The 25,488-nt window shown below is 40.8% G+C and overlaps 1 protein-coding gene across 7 annotated transcripts in view; it reads left to right on the top strand.

Annotated features, from left to right (window-relative positions):
• Positions 1 to 25,488, top strand: part of LOC137299127 (band 3 anion transport protein-like) — a 112,387-nt gene that overhangs the window by 69,318 nt on the left and 17,581 nt on the right. For 6 of the 7 annotated variants that reach the window (XM_067831652.1, XM_067831650.1, XM_067831653.1 and 3 more), the window contains 13 exons: positions 2,218 to 2,575; positions 3,572 to 3,777; positions 4,532 to 4,907; positions 5,322 to 5,427; positions 6,047 to 6,237; positions 6,719 to 6,864; positions 7,045 to 7,231; positions 13,593 to 13,728; positions 18,016 to 18,090; positions 22,336 to 22,507; positions 22,801 to 23,088; positions 24,203 to 24,395; positions 24,972 to 25,181. In XM_067831652.1, the coding sequence (XP_067687753.1) occupies positions 2,218 to 2,575; positions 3,572 to 3,777; positions 4,532 to 4,907; positions 5,322 to 5,427; positions 6,047 to 6,237; positions 6,719 to 6,864; positions 7,045 to 7,231; positions 13,593 to 13,728; positions 18,016 to 18,090; positions 22,336 to 22,507; positions 22,801 to 23,088; positions 24,203 to 24,395; positions 24,972 to 25,181 (2,644 nt within the window). The remainder of the gene's footprint in view (positions 1 to 2,217; positions 2,576 to 3,571; positions 3,778 to 4,531; positions 4,908 to 5,321; positions 5,428 to 6,046; positions 6,238 to 6,718; positions 6,865 to 7,044; positions 7,232 to 13,592; positions 13,729 to 18,015; positions 18,091 to 22,335; positions 22,508 to 22,800; positions 23,089 to 24,202; positions 24,396 to 24,971; positions 25,182 to 25,488) is intronic. The other variant, XM_067831657.1, reaches the window with a different exon arrangement.

The following is a 25,488-nucleotide window of genomic DNA, read 5'->3' on the forward strand; positions in this document are numbered from 1 at the left end:
CTTTGTCCACATGACCAAACGGGTTAACCCCGTCACGGGTTAACCCCGTCAGCAAGGTGACAAGGTAAAGATGTGGGATGACTCCACACCCTGCAACATTTTGTTGAAAGCGAACTAGTTTACTGTTAGACAGACTTTGTACAACTACTTCTAACTGTCTTGCGTCAACATCCGCCCCACTGTTGTCAGAAAACCATGCTGAATAGTGTCTGAAATAATGCTGATCTATAACCCATGATAAATAAACATGATATAGCACTGATATAACACATTATATTAAAGGTATCATTGATATAATACATACAGTTGATATGACACTGACACAATGATTAAAACATGATGTAACACATTATATATCACATGTCTCACATTTTGTATCACATGTAACATATGACTGGTGTAACATATACATGATGCAACATGTCATGTAACACATTATATATCACATGTCTCACATTTTGTATCACATGTAACATATGACTGGTGTAACATATACATGATGCAACATGTCATGTAACACATTATATATCACATGTCTCACATTTTGTATCACATGTAACATATGACTGGTGTAACATATACATGATGCAACATGTCATGTAACACATTATATATCACATGTATCACATTTTGTATCACATGTAACATATGACTGGTGTAACATATACATGATGCAACATGTCATGTAACACATTATATATCACATGTATTACATTTTGTATCACATGTAACATATGACTGGTGTAACATATACATGATGCAACATGTCATGTAACACATTATATATCACATGTATCACATTTTGTATCACATGTAACATATGACTGGTGTAACATATACATGATGCAACATGTCATGTAACACATATAACACCTTATGTATCAATGACATCTAATGTACCACAACCTTAACACATACCACTGATGTAACACCTGATATACCCTCATGTACCACTCGTATGGTGTTAGCTGGAGTGATCTTGTAAAGGTGACTTGACTGGATCTGTGCAGTCACTTAGTTGTCGTGGTCCAGATTTGATCACAGATTACCATTATATACACCTGGAATAGTTCTGAGTCTATCTAAAACAGCATCATACAACAGCATCATACAAAGAAGCCAATAATTTCACAGACCCGTGATGGTCCCGGGATAGAATAGGCCTTCAGCAACCCATGCTTGCCATAGAAGGCGACTATGCTTGTCGTAAGAGGCGACTAACAGGATTGAGTGGTCAGACTTGCTAACTTGGTTGACATGTGTCCAACTGCGCAGATCGATGCTAATGTTGTTGGTCACTGGATTGCCAGGCCCAGACTCGAATATTTACAGACCACCGCCATTATGGCTGTGATATTGCTGAGTGTGGCGTAAAACTCACTCACTTACTAATTTCACGTTATTTTTTCACGTTTGCCAGTCAGGGCGTGTTAGATGAGCAGAACGACTGACACGTAGGAAACAGTTTTCTTTATACACTTAAAATGAATGTTTGGAATCACAAGTACCCAGTAGCTGTTGCCTTTCTCCAAAATTAGCCAGACACATTCATGATTGGCCTGAATTGCACAAGTACACTTTCTAGAAAGTGCTCTACTGGTAGGATCCCTTTGCTGATGGAAGCGAGACCTTGAATACCTCTTTTGCTAAGTTATGTTCAATGAAAAAGTAGTTTTTCATACAGAATTAGTTAAAAATTCTTCCCACTTGAAAATCCCTTTGATTTTCATCTCATGTGAGGTATTCACTAAAGGCCATAATGGAATGCTATACTGAACTATTCTATTGCAGCAATTCTTCAGCAGGTATGGGTTAAAGGTCACCATTCATGAAATTAATTCAAATCTTCTATTAGTGTGTGATGTCAGAGTGTATGATGTATTGTGACAGTAGTGTTGAGATCTGTAAAGGTCCTGGCAAAGTGTAGCCGATGCACAACTGATTATGTTTGATAAATCTTGGAAATACATGTGAAAATAATATACAAATGTTATGGGGTAAATGTTTAGTTGTGACCGAACCCCTAGTACAGTTTAAAAGCTTTCACCTGTTACTTAATCCAGACACAGATCTTACTAAAAGCATGGCCCTGAATGGGGGACTTGCCCTTTTCAGAAGACACTTCCCTTTATAGAGACTCAACCCTCATTTGAGGAAATATGCTTGTCAGTGCATACTGTAGAATGTCCAGTAAGATGACTTTGTTGTTTTCTGCAGCACACAACTGACGAGGCCATCCCCCTGACCAAGGATGATGATGAGGCAATTCTGTGGACACCTGAAGTGTTCCCCAGTGACTCCGCTCTTGGGAACGTGAGCAATGGGGACCAGGAGTACGAGACTGAGGCAGCACAGTCGGTCCGGGATCCACATTTGTCGTTTATCCGTGAGATGGACCGTGGTGAATGTGTGTCTCACCTCTCCTTCCTCCATGACGAGGTGGAGAAGATGTTTGTGATGCCAAAGAGGTTTGATATAGATGAATTGTCCTCGTCAAACGTTGTCCCCGACAGAAACCGTCGACCAAGCGAGGTCACAGTCACAGACAGGCACTTTGATGAACACGACTATGCAGGTAGGCTGGGAGCCAACGCAGTATAAGTGTTCTTAGACCCAGTGTTATTTGTTACACTCCTATACTGAGTCTAACAAAACCTTGTAGGAGGTCACATCAGGTAACCTTTGAAATTGACCAATCAGAGCATAGCTTACCAAATTGTGGAAGTGGACATTCGCACATACCTTTTGAATTTTTACCCACGCAAAGGTTTGTACCTGAACGATTCCTAAGGCTCTTTTCCCTATGATTGTTTCCGGGTGATGCACATGGAGCACGCCACAACAGTGAATAAACAGTCCCTGAAAATAGCATTTTTGGCAATATTCAAGGATGTCAGCTTGTGGAAATATTAGCAAATGGTAACCATGTCAACAGAAACGAAAAAGCATATATATATGCACGTCAAATTTTCAGTGTTATATCCAGATTTTCGTTTGTTGAAAGATCATTATCAGTGACCAATGTATTTTGTAAGTCCCACCAAACCCTAAACTGTAGCAGTTGTTTGATTGGTAAAATCTATTTAGCCTCCTCGCATTTGATTGGTTAAGTTCAAAGGTTACCTGACACGACCTCATGCTAGGTTTTGTTACACCCAGTGTAGGAGTGTAACGAATAACACTGGGGCTAAGTTCACTTAGATCGGGAGCCAACACCCATTTTTACTGCTTTCATGTACAGGTGACAGTATGTCTATAAAGAGTTGTGTCCCTTTGTCAGTTTCAGTTTGTGGAACAAATAAGTTAAGATCTGTTTGATGATGTGTCATTATATTGTTGCCTGTGAGATTAAAAATTCACAAGGTTTTTATCTTCTGGAGGATCACCTGATACACTCTAGTAACAATATGAGCAGTGTTAATAAATGAATTATGCTGCCATATTTTGAAATGTTCTAACTGAGACACTGTATAGTTTTGGCGAATTAATTGCATGGCTCTGTGATGTAACTAAAATACTGTTGACTGTGACATCAAACAATGCTTCTCACTTATTTACTTCTGTGTTTCAGTCCACCGACGACTGTCCTTTCCCCACACTCATCAGCCATTGCGCTCACTGTCCAATAAGTCTCTCAAGACACTCAAGCCATCTAAAGTCAAGAAAAAGAAGAAGAAGAAGAAGAAAAAGATGCGGAGCTTCCCGTCTAAGGGTGCACTGAAGTCACCACCAATTCCAGAGGAAGCTGAGGATCAAGATGATGATGAAGATGATGAGGTATGCTAGGCCCAATGACCAATGACTCCTGAAGAGGTAGAATAGGTCTTCAGCAACCCATTCTTGCCACAAATGGTGACTATGCTTGTCATAGGAGGCGACTAACAAGATTATGTGACTTACGTGACACAAATGCGTCCCAAATATGTCCCAGTTGGACAGATTGATGCTCATGTTGTTGATCACTGGTTTGTCTTGCTTAGACTTGATTATTTACAGACCGCCACCATATAACTGGAATATTGCTGAATGCGATGTGAAACTAAACTCACTTGCATACTCACTCTATGACTAGTTCATGAGAATAGCTTCAAAATACCTGATGCAATAATCACTCACTCACTTGGCTGTAAGATGCTGGCAGTGGAGGTGGAGGAAACTTTCACTTACTGCACTTAAACAGATCCACGAATCTGTTGGTAAATGAGCAAATGATGGCCACATGAATACCTGCAAAGACCTTGTTGCGGGTACAGCAATATCCACATGTCCCAGTCCACCCACCTGTAAATGGGTATCTATCTAAGGATGTGAATGCTACATAACTCAGTGCACCTAGTGACAGCAAAAGTTATATGATCCTAGGGAGTTGATATTGAGCAGTTGTACTGGATATTGGCGCTGTACAAAAGTATGTGTGTATGTAGGTATTGTGGGAAGGTAGGTAGGGAGGTACGTACATCTGTATGAATTTCCAAGATCACTAGGAATCTCAAATTATGAACTCTAAATGATTGATTATCTGTTTGTGTAGACGGATGAATCGGATGATATGGACATCGAGGAGGAGAGAGAGGAGGAGGGAGAGTTTGTTGGGGGCGGAGCACCTGACCAAGACGGGCACCGCAAGGTCTCTGTCCCGAGTGTCTCTGTAGGCTTCTTCATAGGAGAAGATGATGGGGAGACTTCCCCCTCTGAGGAAGTCAAGGGTTTACAAAGTGACTCGAGGCCATCATCTTCGACAAGCGTCAAGCATGAAGGAGCCGAGGAACCAGTGACCTCAGCAATGCATGGGTCTGTTAGTGACGAACCACAAGTATCCCAGCATGCAGCTAGTTTACATATACCACACGGAGGTGGTGGGTCTCGTTCGCGGAAGGACAGTGCCCCACAGGTCAAGTTTTTACTTGGTAAGTCATTGGTGTTATGTGTGAACCGGGATTAACCCACTCACTCATCTCTGGTTAACTGTGAGTGATGCTTTCTTAATTTTCTACCATAAAGATCATTCTAAAACTGTATGTACTGAAAGGAATATGCAAAAGTTGAGTGTATGAGTTTATATTTAGCACTTGAATGGTCATTATGTCAAAAAAATGTCCTCATGCTGTAACTTTAATAGTTGATGGCACCTAACTAATTATTCTTAACACACTTGCTTAGGGACATCTGATTTTGGGGTACATCAAGGGTTTTGTTAAAAGGAATAAATTATTTCATGAAAACAAAAAGAATTGGAAAGCACATTTATTAATGAGACTTTTGAAAGCAAACTAGATTGTTTTGGAACATTTAAGCTGTATTATTATTGGCTATTCCTTCAGGCGGGGACAGCAGTGAGGTCAGCCTGGCTGAAACGGAGGAGCCAGTGTGGGTGCCACAATCTCCCAATGGGGACGTGACAGATGGAGGTGCTCCTCATACATCACAGTGAGTTGTCTCCCCTTTTGAAGCTGCAGCTGTGGAAACCTGTGCAAATCCTACCATGTCTTACACACATTCTTGATAGCTTGCCTGTGTATGAACACAGATTCTGTTTTGGTAATCTATAGTCAGACATGTTTAGAAGTCTCCACCAATATTTCAGTGCATTGGTTGTATAAATAAACTGTAGAGGCACTCTTCCACATTCATCCAAGGCCATCTTGTTTCAGGTGGATTTTCCAAGTTTCAAACATATGTACAAGATTTCCTATGAACAGATTCAATAGTATTACCGGAGATGTGCCCCAGATTTCAGACACATAACATAGAATGGGTGATATCATATATTCAAAAATCTGAAATAGATCTGTACAGTTACTTTTGCCAAGTTTCCTTTGGAAATTTCTAACAGAGAATATTGCCTTATTAGCTTTTGAGCTTGCAAGACAAGATGTAGCTTTATTCCAGGATAATTTAGGAACGAACATAATTCCAAGGTACTTGTAAAATGATATAGTGTCAGTAACATTACCATTATAGAACCAATTTTCATATGAGCGCAATAGACCACCATTGCTAAACACATTCCCTGTGTCTTGTATGTAAGGATCCAATCCTTGTACAGGTCAGACAGCAAGCTGGGGAAACAGAAACACAGAAAGCACCACCATGAGCACTTCCGGAAGGAGCACCTCATCATGAGGCGCCAACGTGGATCCGAAGTCCATCTGGACAACATGGACCAACTGAAGCGGTCACCTACAGAAACAGAGGAGGCCATGTTGCTTCAGAAGGCCGACCTGGACAATTTGGCCAGTAAGACTATACAGGCAGGCAATCCGCTTTAAGGACACTTCTTACACTTTTTGTCTTCTGTACGTACATATACTTGTGTCATATGTTTGGTCTTCTTTGCAGTCTTTGTGAGGGACTCCAAGTAAGTCTGACTCTATGGCAGGGTTGTGTGGAGAATGCTATACAAGGATGGTATGGACTGATGCAAGACTGATTTGCAGCCATAACTTTGTAACCAGTTACTAAGCATGTATCACTCTCTGTAAGTCTTGGTTTAGGCATTAGTGAGACAGGATGTAAGTCTTGGTTCAAGGAAGATTCAGAATGATTGTGTATCCAGCCTTTAAGTCAACTGATGAGACTTATTCATGCAAATATTCTTTAGCATTTTCATCCTACAGTGGACAAGGTGTTGTTTTGCAGGAAGTTGATTTATTTGGTTGTGTGTGCTGGTACGTGTGGTAGAGGTACTGCACTATGGTTGCCGTCTTTACTCTTCCAGGTCACAGATTTGAGGATGTGCGGGGCATCAGACGGCACAAGATCAACCGTCATCGCAATGCGATGCACTCAATCGTTCACATCAGCAAGCTTGCCAAGGAGAAGAAACTGCATAAAGCCAAGAAGATTGACCACAGTCCTCATGAGGTAGGAAAGAAACATGTTACACTGGTGCTCTAAATACCTCCAAACGTCTGTTGTAATGGAGATTTCAGTTCCTGCATTCCTTTGGGCAGAGTGGTGTGTTTGTGTAGTAGGACAGGACATAAGTTATATGCCTACTGCAGGTGTTTGTGAGTTCATGAGTAAGTCTTGTGTCTGCCTCAGGTGTTCGTGGAGCTGGACAAGCTGCATGTGGGCCCTGACCCTGACATGGAATGGGAGTGGAGGGAGAAAGCTCGATGGATCAAGTTTGAGGAGGATGTTGAAGAGGGAGCTGAGAGGTGGGGTAAACCCCATGTGGCTTCTCTGTCCTTCCATAGTCTCCTGGAACTCAGGAGAGGTCTTGAACATGGTATGTATTCCAGGAGCTCTGTGGACTGATTTTGTTGTCATAACATTAATATTGCCATTGTTGATCAGTTGTATTAATGTGGTGTAGCAGCTATTTTGTCACAACTTATCTGCTATATTGTTGTTCCATAACAGCAATATTGCCATGCAGTAGATGGTGTATTTCTGTGGTATAACAGCAGTATTGCCATGCAGTAGGTGGTGTATTTCTGTGGTATAACAGCAGTATTGCCATGCAGTAGGTGGTGTATTTCTGTGGTATAACAGCAATATTGCCATGCAGTAGGTGGTGTATGTCTGTGGTATAACAGCAATATTGCCATGCAGTAGGTGGTGTATGTCTGTGGTATAACAGCAATATTGTCATGCAGTAGGTGGTGTATTTCTGTGGTATAACAGCAAAATTGTCATGCAGTAGGTGGTGTATGTCTGTGGTATAACAGCAATATTGCCATGCAGTAGGTGGTGTATTTCTGTGGTATAACAGCAAAATTGTCATGCAGTAGGTGGTGTATTTCTGTGGTATAACAGCAAAATTGTCATGCAGTAGGTGGTGTATGTCTGTGGTATATCAGCAATATTGCCATGCAGTAGGTGGTGTATGTCTGTGGTATAACAGCAATATTGCTACTGCATAGTTATATTACTGTGGCATTATGGCAGCATTACTGTGTCATGTCAGTTATTTTGTCAGGGCTTAGTTACTCTTCTTCATAGAGATCATCCTTGGGGTACATCAGGTCTTTGATGTCGTATATATTGGGGTACATATATGCATTTTCTGCTGCTGAAAATGTCATGGGACCTTTGCATTGATATTTTGATAAAATATTGTAAATAAATGAAAGGCCTTGTTTTATTCATTACACAGCCCCTGACCACTGGGAGTTACCTCTCTGCCACACATGCGCAGCCAATCAGATAAGCCTGACATCCCATATCATCAGTCCTTCTGCTGTCACTCAGTGCGTTCACACATGCACCTTGAGTTCCAAGCTGATTAGCTTTGTTTCTGAAGAATGTCTGAAACTTCAACCTTTGTATGTATGTTTTTTACTGGTTCTAGGAAAATGTTTTATTACCTTTGCAATTGGTTATTTCTTATTTCTGTGGTTTTGTATGTAATTCCCCAAGCTTTCCCGTGGTTTACGTGGTTTGCTAGTTCATGATGTGAAGGTTAGCTTGCCTTGTGGTTGAAATAGTGCATTAATATACCAATTATTTCATGTCACGTTGTTGCATTCACATAATTTTCAATGTTTTGTATATACATGATATGCTGTTGTATTCCGCTGGTAGCTACATGTGTGCGTGTTTGGGCTTTCAGGCGTTTTCAGTGTGTACTGCCTGTGGGCAAAATATTCCGCTTCAGGACAAACATGACAAGTGCTTCTGCTGGCTTGAGAAGGCAGGCCTTAACCCAGAGATTTGTGAACTGTGCCTAGGCTTTTCTCCACGGGCCCAGAAAAGACGGGCAGCAGACCTCTTGTTCTCCAAGGATTTGAGAGAGGAGGGAGGGCTCCCAGGAGGTTCCCCCGTCCAAAGCTGAAAAGGCTAAACAAACCAAAACATCTAATGCGAAGTTGCATTCTCAGTTTCACAGTCAATCTCCCGTTGGTTTTTATATGTAAGTCATGTGTACCTTATTTAAACAGCATATGGACTCAGTGAAGTCTCTCATTCGTGAGTTGGTTGGACGTCTCAGGTAGGAGTTCCTTGCTCATGAGAGTCCAAGGGTTGGATTGCTGGGTTCGACTCGATTCGTTAGCCTGAATGTGGCTGTCTACGTCTCATTACTCAGCTGCACAGCAGACCTTACTGGCCCTTCTGTTTCAGCTGGGGGCAACGTTATTTGCAGGGGCACAGAAGGTCGTACGGGAGGCTGCGACAGCAGTGATCTCCTTTGTTTTGAACAGCCACAGGCTACTCGCTCCTGCACACCGTAGAAGTTCTTCCTCTGGGGCGCAACCTACATCTGAGTCTGCATCAGGAGGAGACACCCCGTCCAGCAGTCCTCTTCGTCTAGTTCCTGTCTGCAGTTTTGACTGGGTTTGCTCGGACACCCCGTTAAGACATGCAAGTTGTTCAGGCGATGCAGTCTTGGCCAGTTCATCTTGAGGAGACTATTTACGCCCTCTTACCACATATTTAAGTGGTTGGTTATCTCTCCCTATTCCTAAAGGAGTGGGAGATGGCAACACAAAACTCTTGGGTGCTGTCCACCATTCGTATTGGCCATTTGTCGCTGTGGAATCGAGGCCTGTCTGACTACCGGGCAAGGAGAAGGCGGGGATTTATTCCACATACTTCCATGTTCAGAAGAAGGACAGTGGATTCCATCCCATTCTCAACCTCAAGGGGTTGAACCGCATGTTAGAGGTTCCATCCTTCAAGATGGCGACACTTCACTCAGTGATCTCCCCTATTCAGCCCAGCGATTGGCTGAAATTGATTGATCTAGAGGATGCATATCTGCATGTGCCTCTTCATCCCACATTCAAGAAGTACCTCCGGTTCTCTTCTGATGGGATGTGTTATCAATTCATGGTGCTCCCCTTTAACATATCCACTGCCTTCAAGGTGTTCACCAAGCTCATGTTAGTGCTTTCTACCCTTGCAAGGTCGCAATGAAGACATAACCCTTACCTAGATTGCTGGTAACTCAGTTCACTAACTCAGTCAAGTTTAGGCTGTACCCACAAGGTGATGGACATTCTATGGATGGATCATCAACCTCAAGAAATCTGACCTGGTACCCACCCAGGACTTGGTTTTTCTCGGTTCACAAAGGGTCTTGTCTCTTTAATTTGTCGCCTGACCAGATCACTAGGGTATGGGAGATGGTGTCTTCTTTCCTCTTACATCCTCATGCACTGGCGCTGACTTGGCTCTGTCTGCAGGGATGTCTCTGTAATGTTGCAAATACGGTTGAGGATGTGCCCTATACAGCAAGCTTTGGTGAGTGTGTGGGGTCACACCAAGGATCTGGAGAAGTATCTAACAGTTCCCAGAGATCGCAGATCCCTTTTCTGCAGATTTAGTCCAAGTATTGGAGTTTCTGCAAATTTGTATGGAAGATGGTTCACCGACTTCGACAATTCGTGGCTACTCTACTGCTATTTCCACTTTTCATACCCAAATCACTCCACTACTTCCACCCTCCACATCGGAGATGAGCAACGAGTACTCACCCACTGGATGTCCATAAGACCCACAAGGTCTATATCAAACGAACACAAGGGATCCGTATGGATACCCATCTGTTCTGCAGTTACGTTGACAGGAAGGCTGGGTTTCCAGCTAGCAAACAGACCATATTTCGCTGGCAAGTCTCCCCCTGACAGGTTAAAAGCTCACTCAGAACAATGGCCGCTTCTAAGACTATTGCATCTGCACTGCCCACTGAAGAGATATGCTCTACGACTATTTGGAGCTGGCCTTACACTTTTATACAGCACTGTCTGTTTGATACACATTCTTGTGATCAAGCACACTTTGGCTGATCTGTTCTATCCAGTGAGCAATGTACTGCCACCCTGACCCTGAAGTGAGTCTTGGTTATCTGGACAGTTGACGCTGTTTTCAGTTAGGTTTGATTGACGTATCCGCTGTTGTATCTCTGACTATATTTGATTCTCTCATGAGTTCATGGTCAGTAGTGAGTCAGTTTTCCTCTTCCGGAGCTCTCGATTGATTTCACCTAGTGGGCAGGGTTTAATTTCGCACTGTGTGCGATATTTATTGCTTAACTTGTGAGGTCAGTTCTTGGTTTGTTTCCTTCCTGTCTGTTCCCTCCCATAATGCTTCTTGCTGAAGCTTTGGGTCATAGGTATAACAGTTGAGTGCTATGACATAAGATACTTTTGTAGCTATTTATTGTACTGAGCCAGAAGTGCCTCCAGTCTTTGGAAGTCTTGACTTAATATATATATGTACCCCAAGGACGATCTCTATGAAAAGGAATTAGAAAAAACCTGCAGTGGTTTCCTATTCTTTGAATCGTCCTTGCGGTAGGACCACCAGCCTCCCCACATTTCTGTTAACTGATTTATTCAGCAGAAGGAATGATGATACGGCATGGAAAGCTTACCTGGTTGCCTGCACATGTGTAGCAGGGAGGTGATGCCATTTGATGATTGGCCGTATAATGAATAAATAAGGCTTTTCATTCATTATACAATATTTTGTTAAGACATTTATACATGGGTCACATTTTCAGCAGCATAGTGGCTGTATTACTGTAGCATAGTGGCTATAGTACTGTGACATAATGGCTATAGTACTGTGACATAATGACTGTATTACTGTGACATAATGGCTGTATTACTGTGACATAATGGCTATAATACTGTTAAATAATTCCAGTATTACTGTGACATAATAGTTATGTTACTGTGGCATAATGGCTATAGTACTGTGACATAATGGCTGTATTACTGTGACATAATGGCTATAGTACTGTGACATAATGGCTGTATTACTGTGGCGTAATGGCTGTATTACTGTGACATAATGGCTGTATTACTGTGACATAATGGCTCTAGTACTGTGACATATTGGCTGTATTACTGTGGCATAATGGCTCTAGTACTGTGACATAATGGCTCTAGTACTGTGACATAATTCCTGTATTACTGTGACATAATAGTTGTGTTACTGTGACATAATGGCTATAGTACTGTGACATAATGGCTCTAGTATTGTGACATAATGGCTGTATTACTGTGGCATAATGGTTGTATTACTGTGACATAATGGCTGTATTACTGTGGCGTAATGGCTGTATTACTGTGACATAATGGCTCTATTACTGTGACATAATGGCTCTAGTACTGTGACATATTGGCTGTATTACTGTGGCATAATGGCTCTAGTACTGTGACATAATGGCTCTAGTACTGTGACATAATTCCTGTATTACTGTGACATAATAGTTGTGTTACTGTGACATAATGGCTATAGTACTGTGACATAATGGCTCTAGTATTGTGACATAATGGCTGTATTACTGTGGCATAATGGTTGTATTACTGTGACATAATGGCTGTATTACTGTGGCGTAATGGCTGTATTACTGTGACATAATGGCTCTATTACTGTGACATAATGGCTCTAGTACTGTGACATATTGGCTGTATTACTGTGGCATAATGGCTGTAGTACTGTGACATAATGGCTCTAGTACTGTGACATAATTCCTGTATTACTGTGACATAATAGTTGTGTTACTGTGACATAATGGCTATAGTACTGTGACATAATGGCTGTATTACTGTGGCATAATGGCTCTAGTACTGTGACATAATGGCTCTAGTACTGTGACATAATTCCTGTATTACTGTGACATAATAGTTGTGTTACTGTGACATAATGGCTATAGTACTGTGACATAATGGCTCTAGTATTGTGACATAATGGCTGTATTACTGTGACATAATGGTTGAATTACTGTGACATAATGGCGCTAGTACTGTGACATATTGGCTGTATTACTGTGGCATAATGGCTCTAGTACTGTGACATAATGGCTCTAGTACTGTGACATAATTCCTGTATTACTGTGACATAATAGTTGTGTTACTGTGACATAATGGCTCTAGTACTGTGACATATTGGCTGTATTACTGTGGCATAATGGCTGTAGTACTGTGACATAATGGCTCTAGTACTGTGACATAATTCCTGTATTACTGTGACATAATAGTTGTGTTACTGTGACATAATGGCTATAGTACTGTGACATAATTCCTGTATTACTGTGACATAATAGTTGTGTTACTGTGACATAATGGCTATAGTACTGTGACATAATGGCTATAGTACTGTGACATAATGGCTCTAGTACTGTGACATAATGGCTCTAGTACTGTGACATAATGGCTATAGTACTGTGACATAATGGCTATAGTACTGTGACATAATGGCTCTAGTACTGTGACATAATGGCTCTAGTACTGTGTATCACCAATGATGAACCAAAATTCAAACGAGCCATAGGTGACTGAAACCCAGTGTATACCAGTCTTAGTGTTGTGTGTGCAAAAGATGTAAACTCCTTGAAAAGTTTAATTGCTTCAGATTATGTATAACTTTCTTTTGTAAAAGAATGATCAAGGTTCATTGAGGAAAATTCCTGAATAAGAAAAAAAAATATCCACAGTGCTTGTAAAGTTAAAGATGCGTTGCATGGTACTTATTGCCAATATTTCATACTGAAATTGTACAGTAATATTGACCGTTCTTCATTGCATCTATATAACCATGACATAGCAGTGACATATCTATGACTTCACTGTAATCAACTGATTGAACTTGTAATCAACTTTAGCCTAGTTCTGCCATGCTGTACATGTTTCTTCCAGGCACCATGCTCCTTGACCTTGACGCTAGTGACCTTCAGACCATTATCCACCGTGTAGTGGAAAACATGACCATCACTGACCAAATCCGAGAGCAGGACAAGGGGAGACTAATCCGTACACTGCTCCTGAAACACAAGTAAGTCAATGGCTGGAATGGTCAAGCCTAGGATTAATGACCTCACAAAGGTCATGTGTATTGGTTTCATTCTGAAAAGCTTCTCCTCGTGTAAGATTGCGCATAATGTAACTTTTCAACTATCGTTTCTGCTTAGTTCTTCAATACTCACAAAACAATAAACCTTATTTGTGCATTTCACCGAATCCTTGTGGAAACACTAAGTCGGTGTTGTATTGTGTGATTTAAACTTATAACCTTGTGATCATATTTAATGCTTGCTTCAAGTACCAGTAGTTGTAATCATAGTATCAGGCATGATAGTGTCTTCATATCATCAAAACATCACCTCACTCAATGAATTTCATCTCATTCATGATGTCCGTTGTACCTCTGATTCCCAGTTCATATCAGTCTTTGAGCACATCTCCCTTGTATACCGTCTCCCAGTCTTGCTGAGACATTTTCAGGGCAATGTAAGAACACCTTAAGGCTATGGCCAAGAATTAAAGGTAGCCTCACTAACTTGTAGCCTAAAACATCGGGCAATTCCACTCTTGACTTTATTTTCTAAAAATCTGGAATAAACATGACCAGCAGGTTAGTGAAATCAATCAGTCAATCAATCAGTCAGCCAATCAGTCAGTCAGTCAGTCAGTCAGTCAGTCAGTCAGTCAGACAGTCAGTCAGACAGACAGTCAGTCAGTCAGTCAGTCAGTCAGTCAGTCAGTCAGTCAGCCAGCCAGCCAGCCAACCAACCAACCAACCAATCAATCAATCAATCGATCAATAGTAAATGAATGCTTATGATTATGGTTTCTGACATGTTTAAATCATATGTACGATGTAAAAACTACGCTGATCAATTCCATATAAAAACATTATGTTTGATTCTGTATTGAGAAAGTGTGGCAATTGTAAACACCTGATGTCACGAGATTAGTTGTGACAGTAAATTGGGAAAACATGTTTAACCTGTGTAACCTGTCCATGTAAGGAAATAGTGGGTGGTGCTGCTTGCGGTGTAACTCAGTCAGTCCCTCCTGGATTCCGCAGCAAATTTTTAAGAATTCCGTGGCAAATTTAAACAAATTCTGCACCCAATTTTTCAATATTCTGCAAAACATTCTGCAGTTAAAACATTCAGGAAAAACAACAAAAATATTATACAGACCTTCATAGTTTCATTCTCAAACACAGATATAAAGTCGACAGTACACATCACATCTTGAGTAAGTTTGATGACAAAGCACCAACACCTTTTTCTGTGTTTGAGAATTCGTAACTTTGATGGAGAGGAACAACTTCCGGCTTCATGCAAATAACAATTTTATATTTCAACTAGATCTGAAATAATTTCAATTTTCAGAATGATCGATTTTGAGAACGTGATTACAGTGTCAAATTCATATCATATTATTTGAAAGATGCCTAAAATAAAGTATTTTTAATCATGATTATTTTGAAAATGTTGTCACAGTACATGTTAGTCTGTCGTACAGACCCTGAAGTAAATATATCCAAGAAAACCCATGCAAGTCTAGAGAATGTGGCAAGTCTAGATTTCCTTAGCTGAAAATGAAGAAAGTCTCAGGGCTCCATTTCCTTGTATTTTTATTCAATATAAACGTTTTCTTCAGTAAGATATGTTCATTTCAGAGACTAGTTGTTAGTCTATACATATGTCAGTTTGTTTTATGTATAACCGATCCTACTTTTGACATTAACTCTACTTTTCATTTCGGCTGTCAGTCAATTTTCACTCAAATTTTAAAATAAGCAAATTCCGTGGCAGAAAAGTGGCAAATTCTTCACGGATTCTGCAAGAAAATGCGTTTTCCGCGGAACAGACGTTTTTCTGCATGGAAAGTTAAATTCCGCGATTTTTTCGGCAATCTCGGAATGAAGGAGGGACTGCACAGTGTCTTAGTCTTGTTTTCCTGTCCCAGGATCAGGGGGTACATGTCAGTCTTGTGATCATGTCCCAGGATCAGGGGTAGGGGTATATGTTAGTTTTGTTATCACGTCCAACGATCATGGGGTACACAACGGTCTTGATATCATATTCCAGGATGAGAAGGTACATGTCAGTGTTGTTATCATGTCCCAGGATAAGGGGGGTACATATCAGTCTCATTATCATGTCCCAGGATGAGGGGGTACATATCCATTGTTGTTATCATGTCCGTGGATGATGGGGTACATGTAATTGTCCTTATAATGTCCCAGGATGATGGGGTACATGTAATTGTCCTTATAATGTCCCAGGATGATGGGGTACATGTAATTGTCCTTATAATGTCCCAGGATGATGGGGTACATGTAATTGTCCTTATAATGTCCCAGGATGATGGGGTACATGTAATTGTCCTTACAATGTCCCAGGATGATGGGGTACATGTAATTGTCCTTATAATGTCCCAGGATGATGGGGTACATGTAATTGTCCTTATAATGTCCCTGGATGATGGGGTACATGTAATTGTCCTTACAATGTCCCAGGATGATGGGGTACATGTCAATGTTGTTATCATGTCCGTGGATGTGGGGGTACATGTCCAGTCTTGTTATCATGTCCCAGGATGATGGGGTACATGTCCAGTCTTGTTATCAAGTCCCAGGATGAGGGGTACATGTCAATGTTGTTATCATGTCCCAGGATGAGGGGTACATGTCAGTGTTGTTATCATGTCCCAGGATGAGGGGTACATGTCAATGTTGTTATCATGTCCCAGGATGAGGGGTACATGTCAATCTTGTTATTATGTCCCAGGATGAGGGGGTACATGTCATTGTTTGACACTGTCATGGAGTGGAGAGGGTAATGTATACTGACTTTGTGGCTGTTGCCACTTTTTAGCGTTGTGAGTTTATATTTCTTTAACTGTTTGTTAGTGTTGACAATTCGTTATCCTATACCCATATTTACCAGGGTACTATTTTGCTGTAATGCCAGTTGGGATTCCTGTTAGAATAGGCCCAAGCAACATATGCTGGTCTTCAGAGCCATCCAAGTGGGTGATCAAGTGAATTGGTATTCTGATAGTGGCCCGGCACGGAGGTCACATTATTGATCACTATCTATATGGTCCAAACCCCCATTATGTACATGCCACTGTCATATGGCTAGTATATTGATAAGTTAAGAATTGAAATCAAAACCAGGTTGGTAGTACTTTGTTTTTGTCAGAATGGACATGTGATACAACACTAATGCTATGTATGCAACTCATTTATTCTAAATATCAGTATACTTGTAGGTAGTTGTAGTCATGTTTTCATGGACAAGTTTCAAGCTGTTGGAGAGTCTAAAAGAAATGTTTCATACTTTTATGAATGTGGGAAGGAGGTATGACAGATTTAACAAAACTAGGACTCCCTAGTATGACTCACGCTAGTCTCACCGACTACAGATTATTGCTACATCCGCTTGGGACAACTTAACATTGTTTGACAATGGTCAGAGAGGAGTGTAATCATGATGAACATGTTACATATTTGTATACCATGTATGAAGAGAAAGAAATTATTGTATACATCCAGAGTATGACATTGTCAAAGTGATGTTCCTATGAGACGTCTCACCTGACTGGGGTAAATACCCCAGTGAGATTATGTCCTGGTATATTGTCTGGTGTTCATCTGTAGACTAGTCATAAACAGAAGAAATGTTTTGGCAAAGTTGTAAGAAACCATCATATACTGGTGTTTGTCAGATTATACTCAATTAAGCGTGATCACCTTGAGACATATAAGCATTTAATGTTTCTATGCAAGGTGAATATTGTTATATAGTCCTCAACCAAAGAATCATTTTATGTCAACACTGAGCTGAAAAGTAATTCTTTCTCAGCCTCAACATCACACAGGAAATGGTTATTAATATTTTCAAAATGGTATTTGTGATGTATTATTAATTGTTTTCATACTGTCTGTCCTTTCAAGAATTTCATCCTTTTGTCCTTCATGCATTCCTTCAGATTCACCACCACAATAATTGTTACGGCTTATTTTCAAATCATAAAAGCTGTCAAAAGAAGTCTTAGATAAAGGTTTCAAATCCTAGGTCTTCCTGATTATTTTCTCAGCTAACCAGAACATTACCTGTGCTAGTGGTTTCAAACAAATAGGAGAACATTTGAGACTGTAATTACTTGAACTTGGTGGGTGAGCTAGAGACTTTGATGGCTCCACTTTCTTCATCTTCCTTTGCTTTTTTTATCATTTGAACATGTACTACCCTGCTTTGAGTTTACTATGTTGTCATTCACTATTAACTTTATTCCTTGTAACACCATTTGATTTCAGGCATGTTAGTGAACGCAGCACGTTTCTTCCCCGAAACGTGTCTTATTCCAACCTCGTGGGGTTGGATACATCCAGGTTTGCTATGCTTCTTGACATTGTATATTGTCTGTTATCACCCACCCCAACAGTTTCTGCTGCTGGCTTGTGCCCCATGAAGATCGGGGTTACAATGGGTCTTCACATATACTTGCTTGTAACCACTAACAAAATTGTGTGGTCAAACGCAGTCACTTACTGTATTTTATAATGTCATCATAGCCCAGTTGTGTGGATTGATGATGTCAATCACTGGAAATATGTGGTTCAGACTGATTGCAACATGATGGCAACAGCGCTGCACCTGACCACAGCATCAAACACACAGCTAATGTACACAGGGTAGTCAGTGCTCAGGGCTTTCATATTCTGCCAACTCTCTCAAATGGTTGGATTTCAAGACATTAAGAGAACATTTCAGCACTTATCTGAAATTGTGTGAATGTTTGTATGTTGTTTATATGTTTCCTTAAACATCAGTGAAACAGAACATACATGGGAATGTTTTTGGCATCATGTCACATGACTGAGATGATTGGATAACCATTGACAATACCGTTATAAACCAAGGAACAGTATGGACATTATGTAGAAGCTGGTTCGAGACTTACCAGTCTCAGATGATATATTATTTCAGCTTATCTGATATTGTATAATCATATTGTATTATCACTATTGTGTAATTAGTAATTGAAAACTAATGTAAACTTAACTGATTCACCGAAAACCTATGTCAGGCATGACTGTTTTTTTAGTGTTGGGTAAAGTTATTGAAATGTAATGTATTGTATTGTATGTACGTGTATAGTTTATTCGAGCATGATTTGTGGCCCTAATGACGTGGTTTGTTGTCCCCTTCCGCCATATTGTCAGGGAATTTCTAATCAAGGCATACAAATTCCCACTTGCTGAAGTACTGTTTTGATTCAAAATCAAAATTCAATTCTGTGACATAAGCTGCTGTGAAGGGTTCACTGATTCACAGGCAATTGCCAGAGACACCATCTTGCACAGGCTCATAAATGTTCTCTGTGTCACAGACTGGTCAGATGTTTGCTGTGGTGCTGAAATGTCTTGATCATTGTTCTTGGTCATTTGGTGACTGGTTCAGGTCCATGCCAAGCCTTTGACATGGTCAAGATTGCTCTGTAACACAGTCTGCTGTCAAGTTTTACTTGGCTCAGACTGTTATCAAAGAAATCCTGTAACACAAGCTGTTGTCAATGGTTTACCATGACACAGACTGTTGTCAATGGTTTACTGTGACACAGATGTTCAGTGTCTGATCTTTCAAGGTTTTATTGTCATACAGGATTGTTACACATGTATTTGGTTGCTGTGGTAGAGCTTTGACTATTGTCAAAGTCATTCAGTAACACAGTCTGTTGTCAAGTTTTACTTGGCACCGACTGTTGTCAAGTGAATCCTCTAACACAAGCTGTTATCATGCATTTACTTGATGGTGTCAAGGAAATCCTGTTACATAGGCTTTGGCAAGGCTTTAGTATGGCAACAGCTCTTGCCAAGGCCTGTGGCACAGGTAGTTGTCAAGAGCCATTTAACATACGTCTTTTCGTATTTTATGAATGTCTATGCCTGCGGATTGTGTAGTTTACTGGTGAATGCAGACACTCTATATCTGTGTTGGACTGTGACTCACATCTAGACAAGAGGACTCTGCAGTAACTGTGACACAAACTGATACTTGATATGCAATGATCATCTTTAGAATCTTCAAAATACTTACATAAATATGATCACCTAAGTTCTTTTTCGAATAGTATATGTTTCGCATTTGTTTTGTGAAGACATTTCCTTTACTTCAGGAATTATGACACTGATGTTTTTGTAGAGTGTCAGTTTGTTAACTCTGACTTCAGTGTTCTCTCATAGTTATTTACGCAATATGTAGTTACAGCTTGATTCTTCTCATTCACATGTTTGATGTTTCTCATTTGGCATGCTTTTGCAATTTTTTAGAATTCTGACTTTGCCAACAAAGGATTGTTCTGTGAAGAAATGTGAAACGATCAGTGATATTTGATCCTCAGGAAACAAGCTGTGTCTGCTTTACTAATCCCAACTTTCAGTTGTAGATTATGTAACACTGCCACTTACTTTATGTTTCCTTCAACGTTTTACAGCTGTTTGCTTCATAGAAAACAGATTTTGGTGCAGTCACAACAGACAAACTTTCACAAACAGAACCATTTTGTGTGTGCCTCTCTACACGTTGTGGTTTAGTTTTCTTGGTGCAAATACACCACACAATCCATTCTTCAAAATGGACATCTGAATATGATGGTACTGTTATTATCTATTGGAAACACATTGTTGGATAGCAATCAGCCTCCATGGTATTTTTTAAACAAGCTTGATATGCTTAAAAGTCAGCTATTTTTTCTGATCTTGTATCTTGACTCTTTTAAATGATCCAAGTTTACATAATTTACTGATGTTGTCAAGGAAATACAAAAGAAGGAGAAGGGACAACAAGCTGTAGTTTTGTCACCAGCTGTTACTTCATGTTGCTTAACCAGTAAGACAATTGTCAGTTTGTCCACTGAATGGAGTTCCTCCTGCACAACATTATTTTACTGAGGAGTATTTATTCTATTACCAGTATTCTTTGTTGAAATCAGCTCGCACATTTTGTTTTCTGCATGATAGATTCCCCTTTTTGGTTTATTTTGCGTCATTACATAACTTTTCCAAATATTTTTAATACTACGCTTGGTGTAGGAAGTAGGGGAGAATTAATTTGTATTAACATTTGGTGTTTTGTCAGGTTTCTGACTAATTGATCGTGTGCTCCGTCAGAATGTGTATCATTTCATTGACATCTCATGAAATTCATTGGTTCATCAGTATTATTCGCCAGGTCTACCATTGCACTGAGCAATAACAAGTTAGTGTTGATCATCAAATCCTTGTTGGTTTCCAAAAACACTCTTTATTAAGTTTAGAGGTGATACTTACAAGCAAACAGACTGAAGCTCCTTGTTAACTGACATCTGATCCTAACTAGTTATTTGGTTCATGTGATCACAGACTGCAGCCTGTGATCCGAACACTAGCCAGAGTGAACCAGTGTAGAGCAGCTGTCACAACTCATGTATGCATGTCTGACCTGATCACAGTAGCCGTGATCCTGGTCTGTTCTTGAGTGTCTCCATTTCACTTGTAACCATCTTATCCAGCTTTCTACAAATTCAGATAAAGAAGAAAATGTTAATGATTTTGAAATTGGCCCACAGATTATATTTGTTTAGTTTGCGATTGTCGGAGTATTATCTTAACACTGAGTAATGAAAACTTGTTGACTGTCGACCAGAAGCATGCTCTGCTACCTACACATTGTCTTGTTTTTTTCATCTGAATTTGATAAAATGTGAAAATAATTTTAAGGCCTCATTTTCCTGAGACATACAGACAGGTTTTATTCAATAGTTGAGGTAAAACCTGTGTACAAGTTTCAGTATCAATAAAATATAATTAAAGTGGAACGAATCAAGGGAAGTGTTTCTTTCAACTGCATTTTATTTTTACTGCCAGCACCATGGCTAGATATGAATTTCTGGAAACCAAGTTACGAGAGGCGAGGTTTGTTGGGTGTATTGATTGGTTACAGGCTGTGGAGACACTAGGTATGTGTTATGCATGCGTATGTCAGGATTATGCATGCTAACTGACATGAATCATGTATAGTGGTTTCTGTGTTATGTTGTTTAGTATTGGCGTAGAGGTATACTTCATCACTACAAGTCATCCTTCATTACTTTCTCATTGTGACTCATTCACTCACTGGTGTTTATTTGGCTAAAGTTACCTTTTAGAATGATATTTCCTTTGCTGTTCTGTATTTTTCTTAATTTTAATGGCCAGATGAATAGTAGATACTTCAATGACATTCTACCCTTCCCTCCATGTTCTTATCCACATGGTCATCAGTGATTTCCATCTGGATTGGTAAGACAGTACTGGAAGTAGCCGAGGAAAGTGTTAACATAATGTACCAATAAGGGAACATGTATGGAGGAGAGCATCTTTGTTCATCCTGTAACCATCTGTGGAGATTGTATGAAAGCAACAACTTACTTAGCACCTTCCATCCTGTTATAATATTCTGACAGTATGCCTTTGAAATAAGAGGGAATGCTCCGATTAATATAAGATGTTTCACGACTCTAAAATTCAGCTACCCACATGAGAGAAACCTTTTCACCATTATTGTGCTCAGTGTTTACGTGCTGCTGACATGTTGTCTCCATGGCCTGCTTCCAGGCATTATCACCAGCGCCGCAAGTCCATGATTCCAAACTTGTCCCAGGCAAGTTTTGGCAACATTGGATCAAGTGTAGACCTCAAGAAGCTGAACGAGGAATACCAAGGTAGCACTCCACACCACGAGGCTGCCAAGTTGGAGATGGTGAAGGTCGACGTGGACAACAACATGGTGAGGGGCTTGAAATGTGATTTTTGCATTGAATGCAAGAAAATAAGAATCTGCTAAATGTTATACACTCAAAACTGTTCAACCAAACCCATCCACCATTGAATGACTGGATATAAATGGATATCCTTTTCCATACAATCCTTTCTTCAAGGGGAGCTGATCAGTTTCAGTTATGATATCTTGAATTTCCATCAAATGTTACAGTAAATGATGGCTGTCATTGAAGAAAGTGTGTTAAATGCATGCATGGGAGGTCAAGGTCAGACTAAAATGATTATGTCTGTTTGTTTCAGACTGATGGGGTACACATAGGAATCTCTGCTGCCGAGCCAAAGCGTAATGTGCAGGACATAATGCGACGTATTCCTGCAGGCGCAGAAGCCAGCATTGTACTAGTTGGTAATGTCGACTTCCTGGAGAAACCGGCAGTGGCCTTTGTTCGTCTAGAACAGGGTCAGGTACTGGACAATCTCACGGAGGTGCCACTGCCCACTCGCTTTGTCATCATCCTCCTTGGTCCAGAGAGTGCCATGGACTATCATGAAGTGGGTCGGTCCATTTCTACACTGATGGCCAATCAGGTGAGTGTGTCTTGTTGGTGGGCCCATTTCTACACTGATGGCCAATCAGGTGAGTGTGTCTTGTTGGTGGGCCCATTTCTACACTGATGGCCAGTCAGGTGAGTGTGTCTTGTTGGTGGGCCCATTTCTACACTGATGGCCAATCAGGTGAGTGTGTCTTGTTGGTGGGCCCATTTCTACACTGATGGCCAATCAGGTGAGTGTGTCTTGTTGGTGGGCCCATTTCTACACTGATGGCCAGTCAGGTGAGTGTGTCTTGTTGGTGGGCCCATTTCTACACTGATGGCCAATCAGGTGAGTGTGTCTTGTTGGTGGGCCCATTTCTACACTGATGGCCAGTCAGGTGAGTGTGTCTTGTTGGTGGGCCCATTTCTACACTGATGGCCAATCAGGTGAGTGTGTCTTGTTGGTGGGCCCATTTCTACACTGATGGCCAATCAGGTGAGTGTGTCTTGTTGGTGGGCCCATTTCTACACTGATGGCCAGTCAGGTGAGTGTGTCTTGTTGGTGGGCCCATTTCTACACTGATGGCCAATTAAGTGAGTGTGTCTTGTTGGTGGGCCCATTTCTACACTGATGGCCAATCAGGTGAGTGTGTCTTGTTGGTGGGCCCATTTCTACACTGATGGCCAATCAGGTGAGTGTGTCTTGTTGGTGGGCCCATTTCTACACTGATGGCCAGTCAGGTGAGTGTGTCTTGTTGGTGGGCCCATTTCTACACTGATGGCCAATTAAGTGAGTGCATCTTGTTGGTGGGCCCATTTCTACACTCATGGCCAATTAAGTGAGTGTATCTTGTTGGTGGGCCCATTTCTACACTGATGGCCAATTAAGTGAGTGCATCTTGTTGGTGGGCCCATTTCTACACTGATGGCCAATTAAGTGAGTGCATCTTGTTGGTGGGCCCATTTCTACACTCATGGCCAGTTAAGTGAATGTGTCTTTTTGGTGGGCCCATTTCTGTGCTATGGTTACATATGTTTGGCACAATTCCAGTGAAAATGAGGAAGGGTAAGGATATAGGTGTGATGAAAATGGTTCTGCTATATCCTTGTATCCACCAAGCACCTGCTACTCCCAAAATGTAAATGGTTTATTTGGCTCTCATTTCCAGAGTTTCCATGAAGTGGCTTACAAAGCTGATTCTAGGGAACAACTTCTACATGCCATCAACAGTTTCCTGGATGATTCCATAGTGCTGCCCCCTGGTGACTGGGACCAGAAGACACTGCTGCCAATCATGGACATGGCTCGGAAACGTGCTAACCTGCGACATCGCAAGAAGAAAAAACTTGAGGAACAAACAGGTACGTTGAAAGTAGTTACTAAAGCTTATTGATCAGAAAAAAATATCATTGTCCCTAATCAAGGATTTATGTCAAGGGTTCCTTGCAAGAATACTGTCAGATGTGATGGATTCATGATTATTTGAACCTTCTTGAAATAGCTTGTAATACTTACTGTTGTATGATGGTATGTGTATCTCAAAGTATTCCTCAAATCTGCACCCAGGGATCAGGCTCACTGACTTAGCTGACACATGTCATTGTATCCCAATGGCATACACTGATGCTGTTGGTCACTGGATTGTCTTGTCCAAACTCAATTCTTTTCAAACTGCCGCCATATAGCTGGAATATTGCTGAGAGGGCATAAAACTAAGCCAATCCAAACCTCAACATTGCAACTGACAACCTCAACCCCATCATATTTTCATGTGATGGTGTCTGTGACACTGTACTCCCTGACTGAATACTGAAAATCTTGAGTTCAGCACATTATCGTTTGATCATGTATGTGCCTATCTTTGTACACTTACTTACACAGACAAACTCATCCGAACATATGTCATGATGTGCTACCTCATGCTTCTCTCTCTGTAGCACTCATGGACAAGGAGCACAAGAAGATCCCCACAGACCCCTTGCTGCGGACAGGCTGTTTGTTTGGCGGCCTCATCAACGACATCAAGCGGCGCTACCCTCACTACGTCAGTGACCTGCGAGACTCCATCAACCTCCAGTGCCTCATGGCACTCGTCTTCATTTTCTTTGCCTGTTTTTCTCCATGTATAGCCTTTGGTGGAATCCTCAGTAAGATATTGCTGTGTTACTGTTAATATAAGCTCACTGTTGTGTAGAAAGAGCTTTTGACCCAGTGCTACACATCTACTGCAGTGCTGTTTTTACTGCATTCAGAGTATCATATTTTGACTTCATTACGAAAAGACCTATGTGCCCAAAGTGGCCAAGGTTAGTCCTATGCATCGTTATGCTTGTAAGGACCCAATAACTTGTACTGGATGTCAGACTTGGTGACTGGGTAGATTGTTACTCACCCCGAAGGGCTGCCAGTATGAAAACTGGTTAGTATTTACTGATATAGTTACTGTGTATGATT

Source organism: Haliotis asinina, chromosome 10 (assembly GCF_037392515.1).
Source record: "Haliotis asinina isolate JCU_RB_2024 chromosome 10, JCU_Hal_asi_v2, whole genome shotgun sequence".
Lineage (NCBI taxonomy): Eukaryota > Metazoa > Mollusca > Gastropoda > Lepetellida > Haliotidae > Haliotis > Haliotis asinina.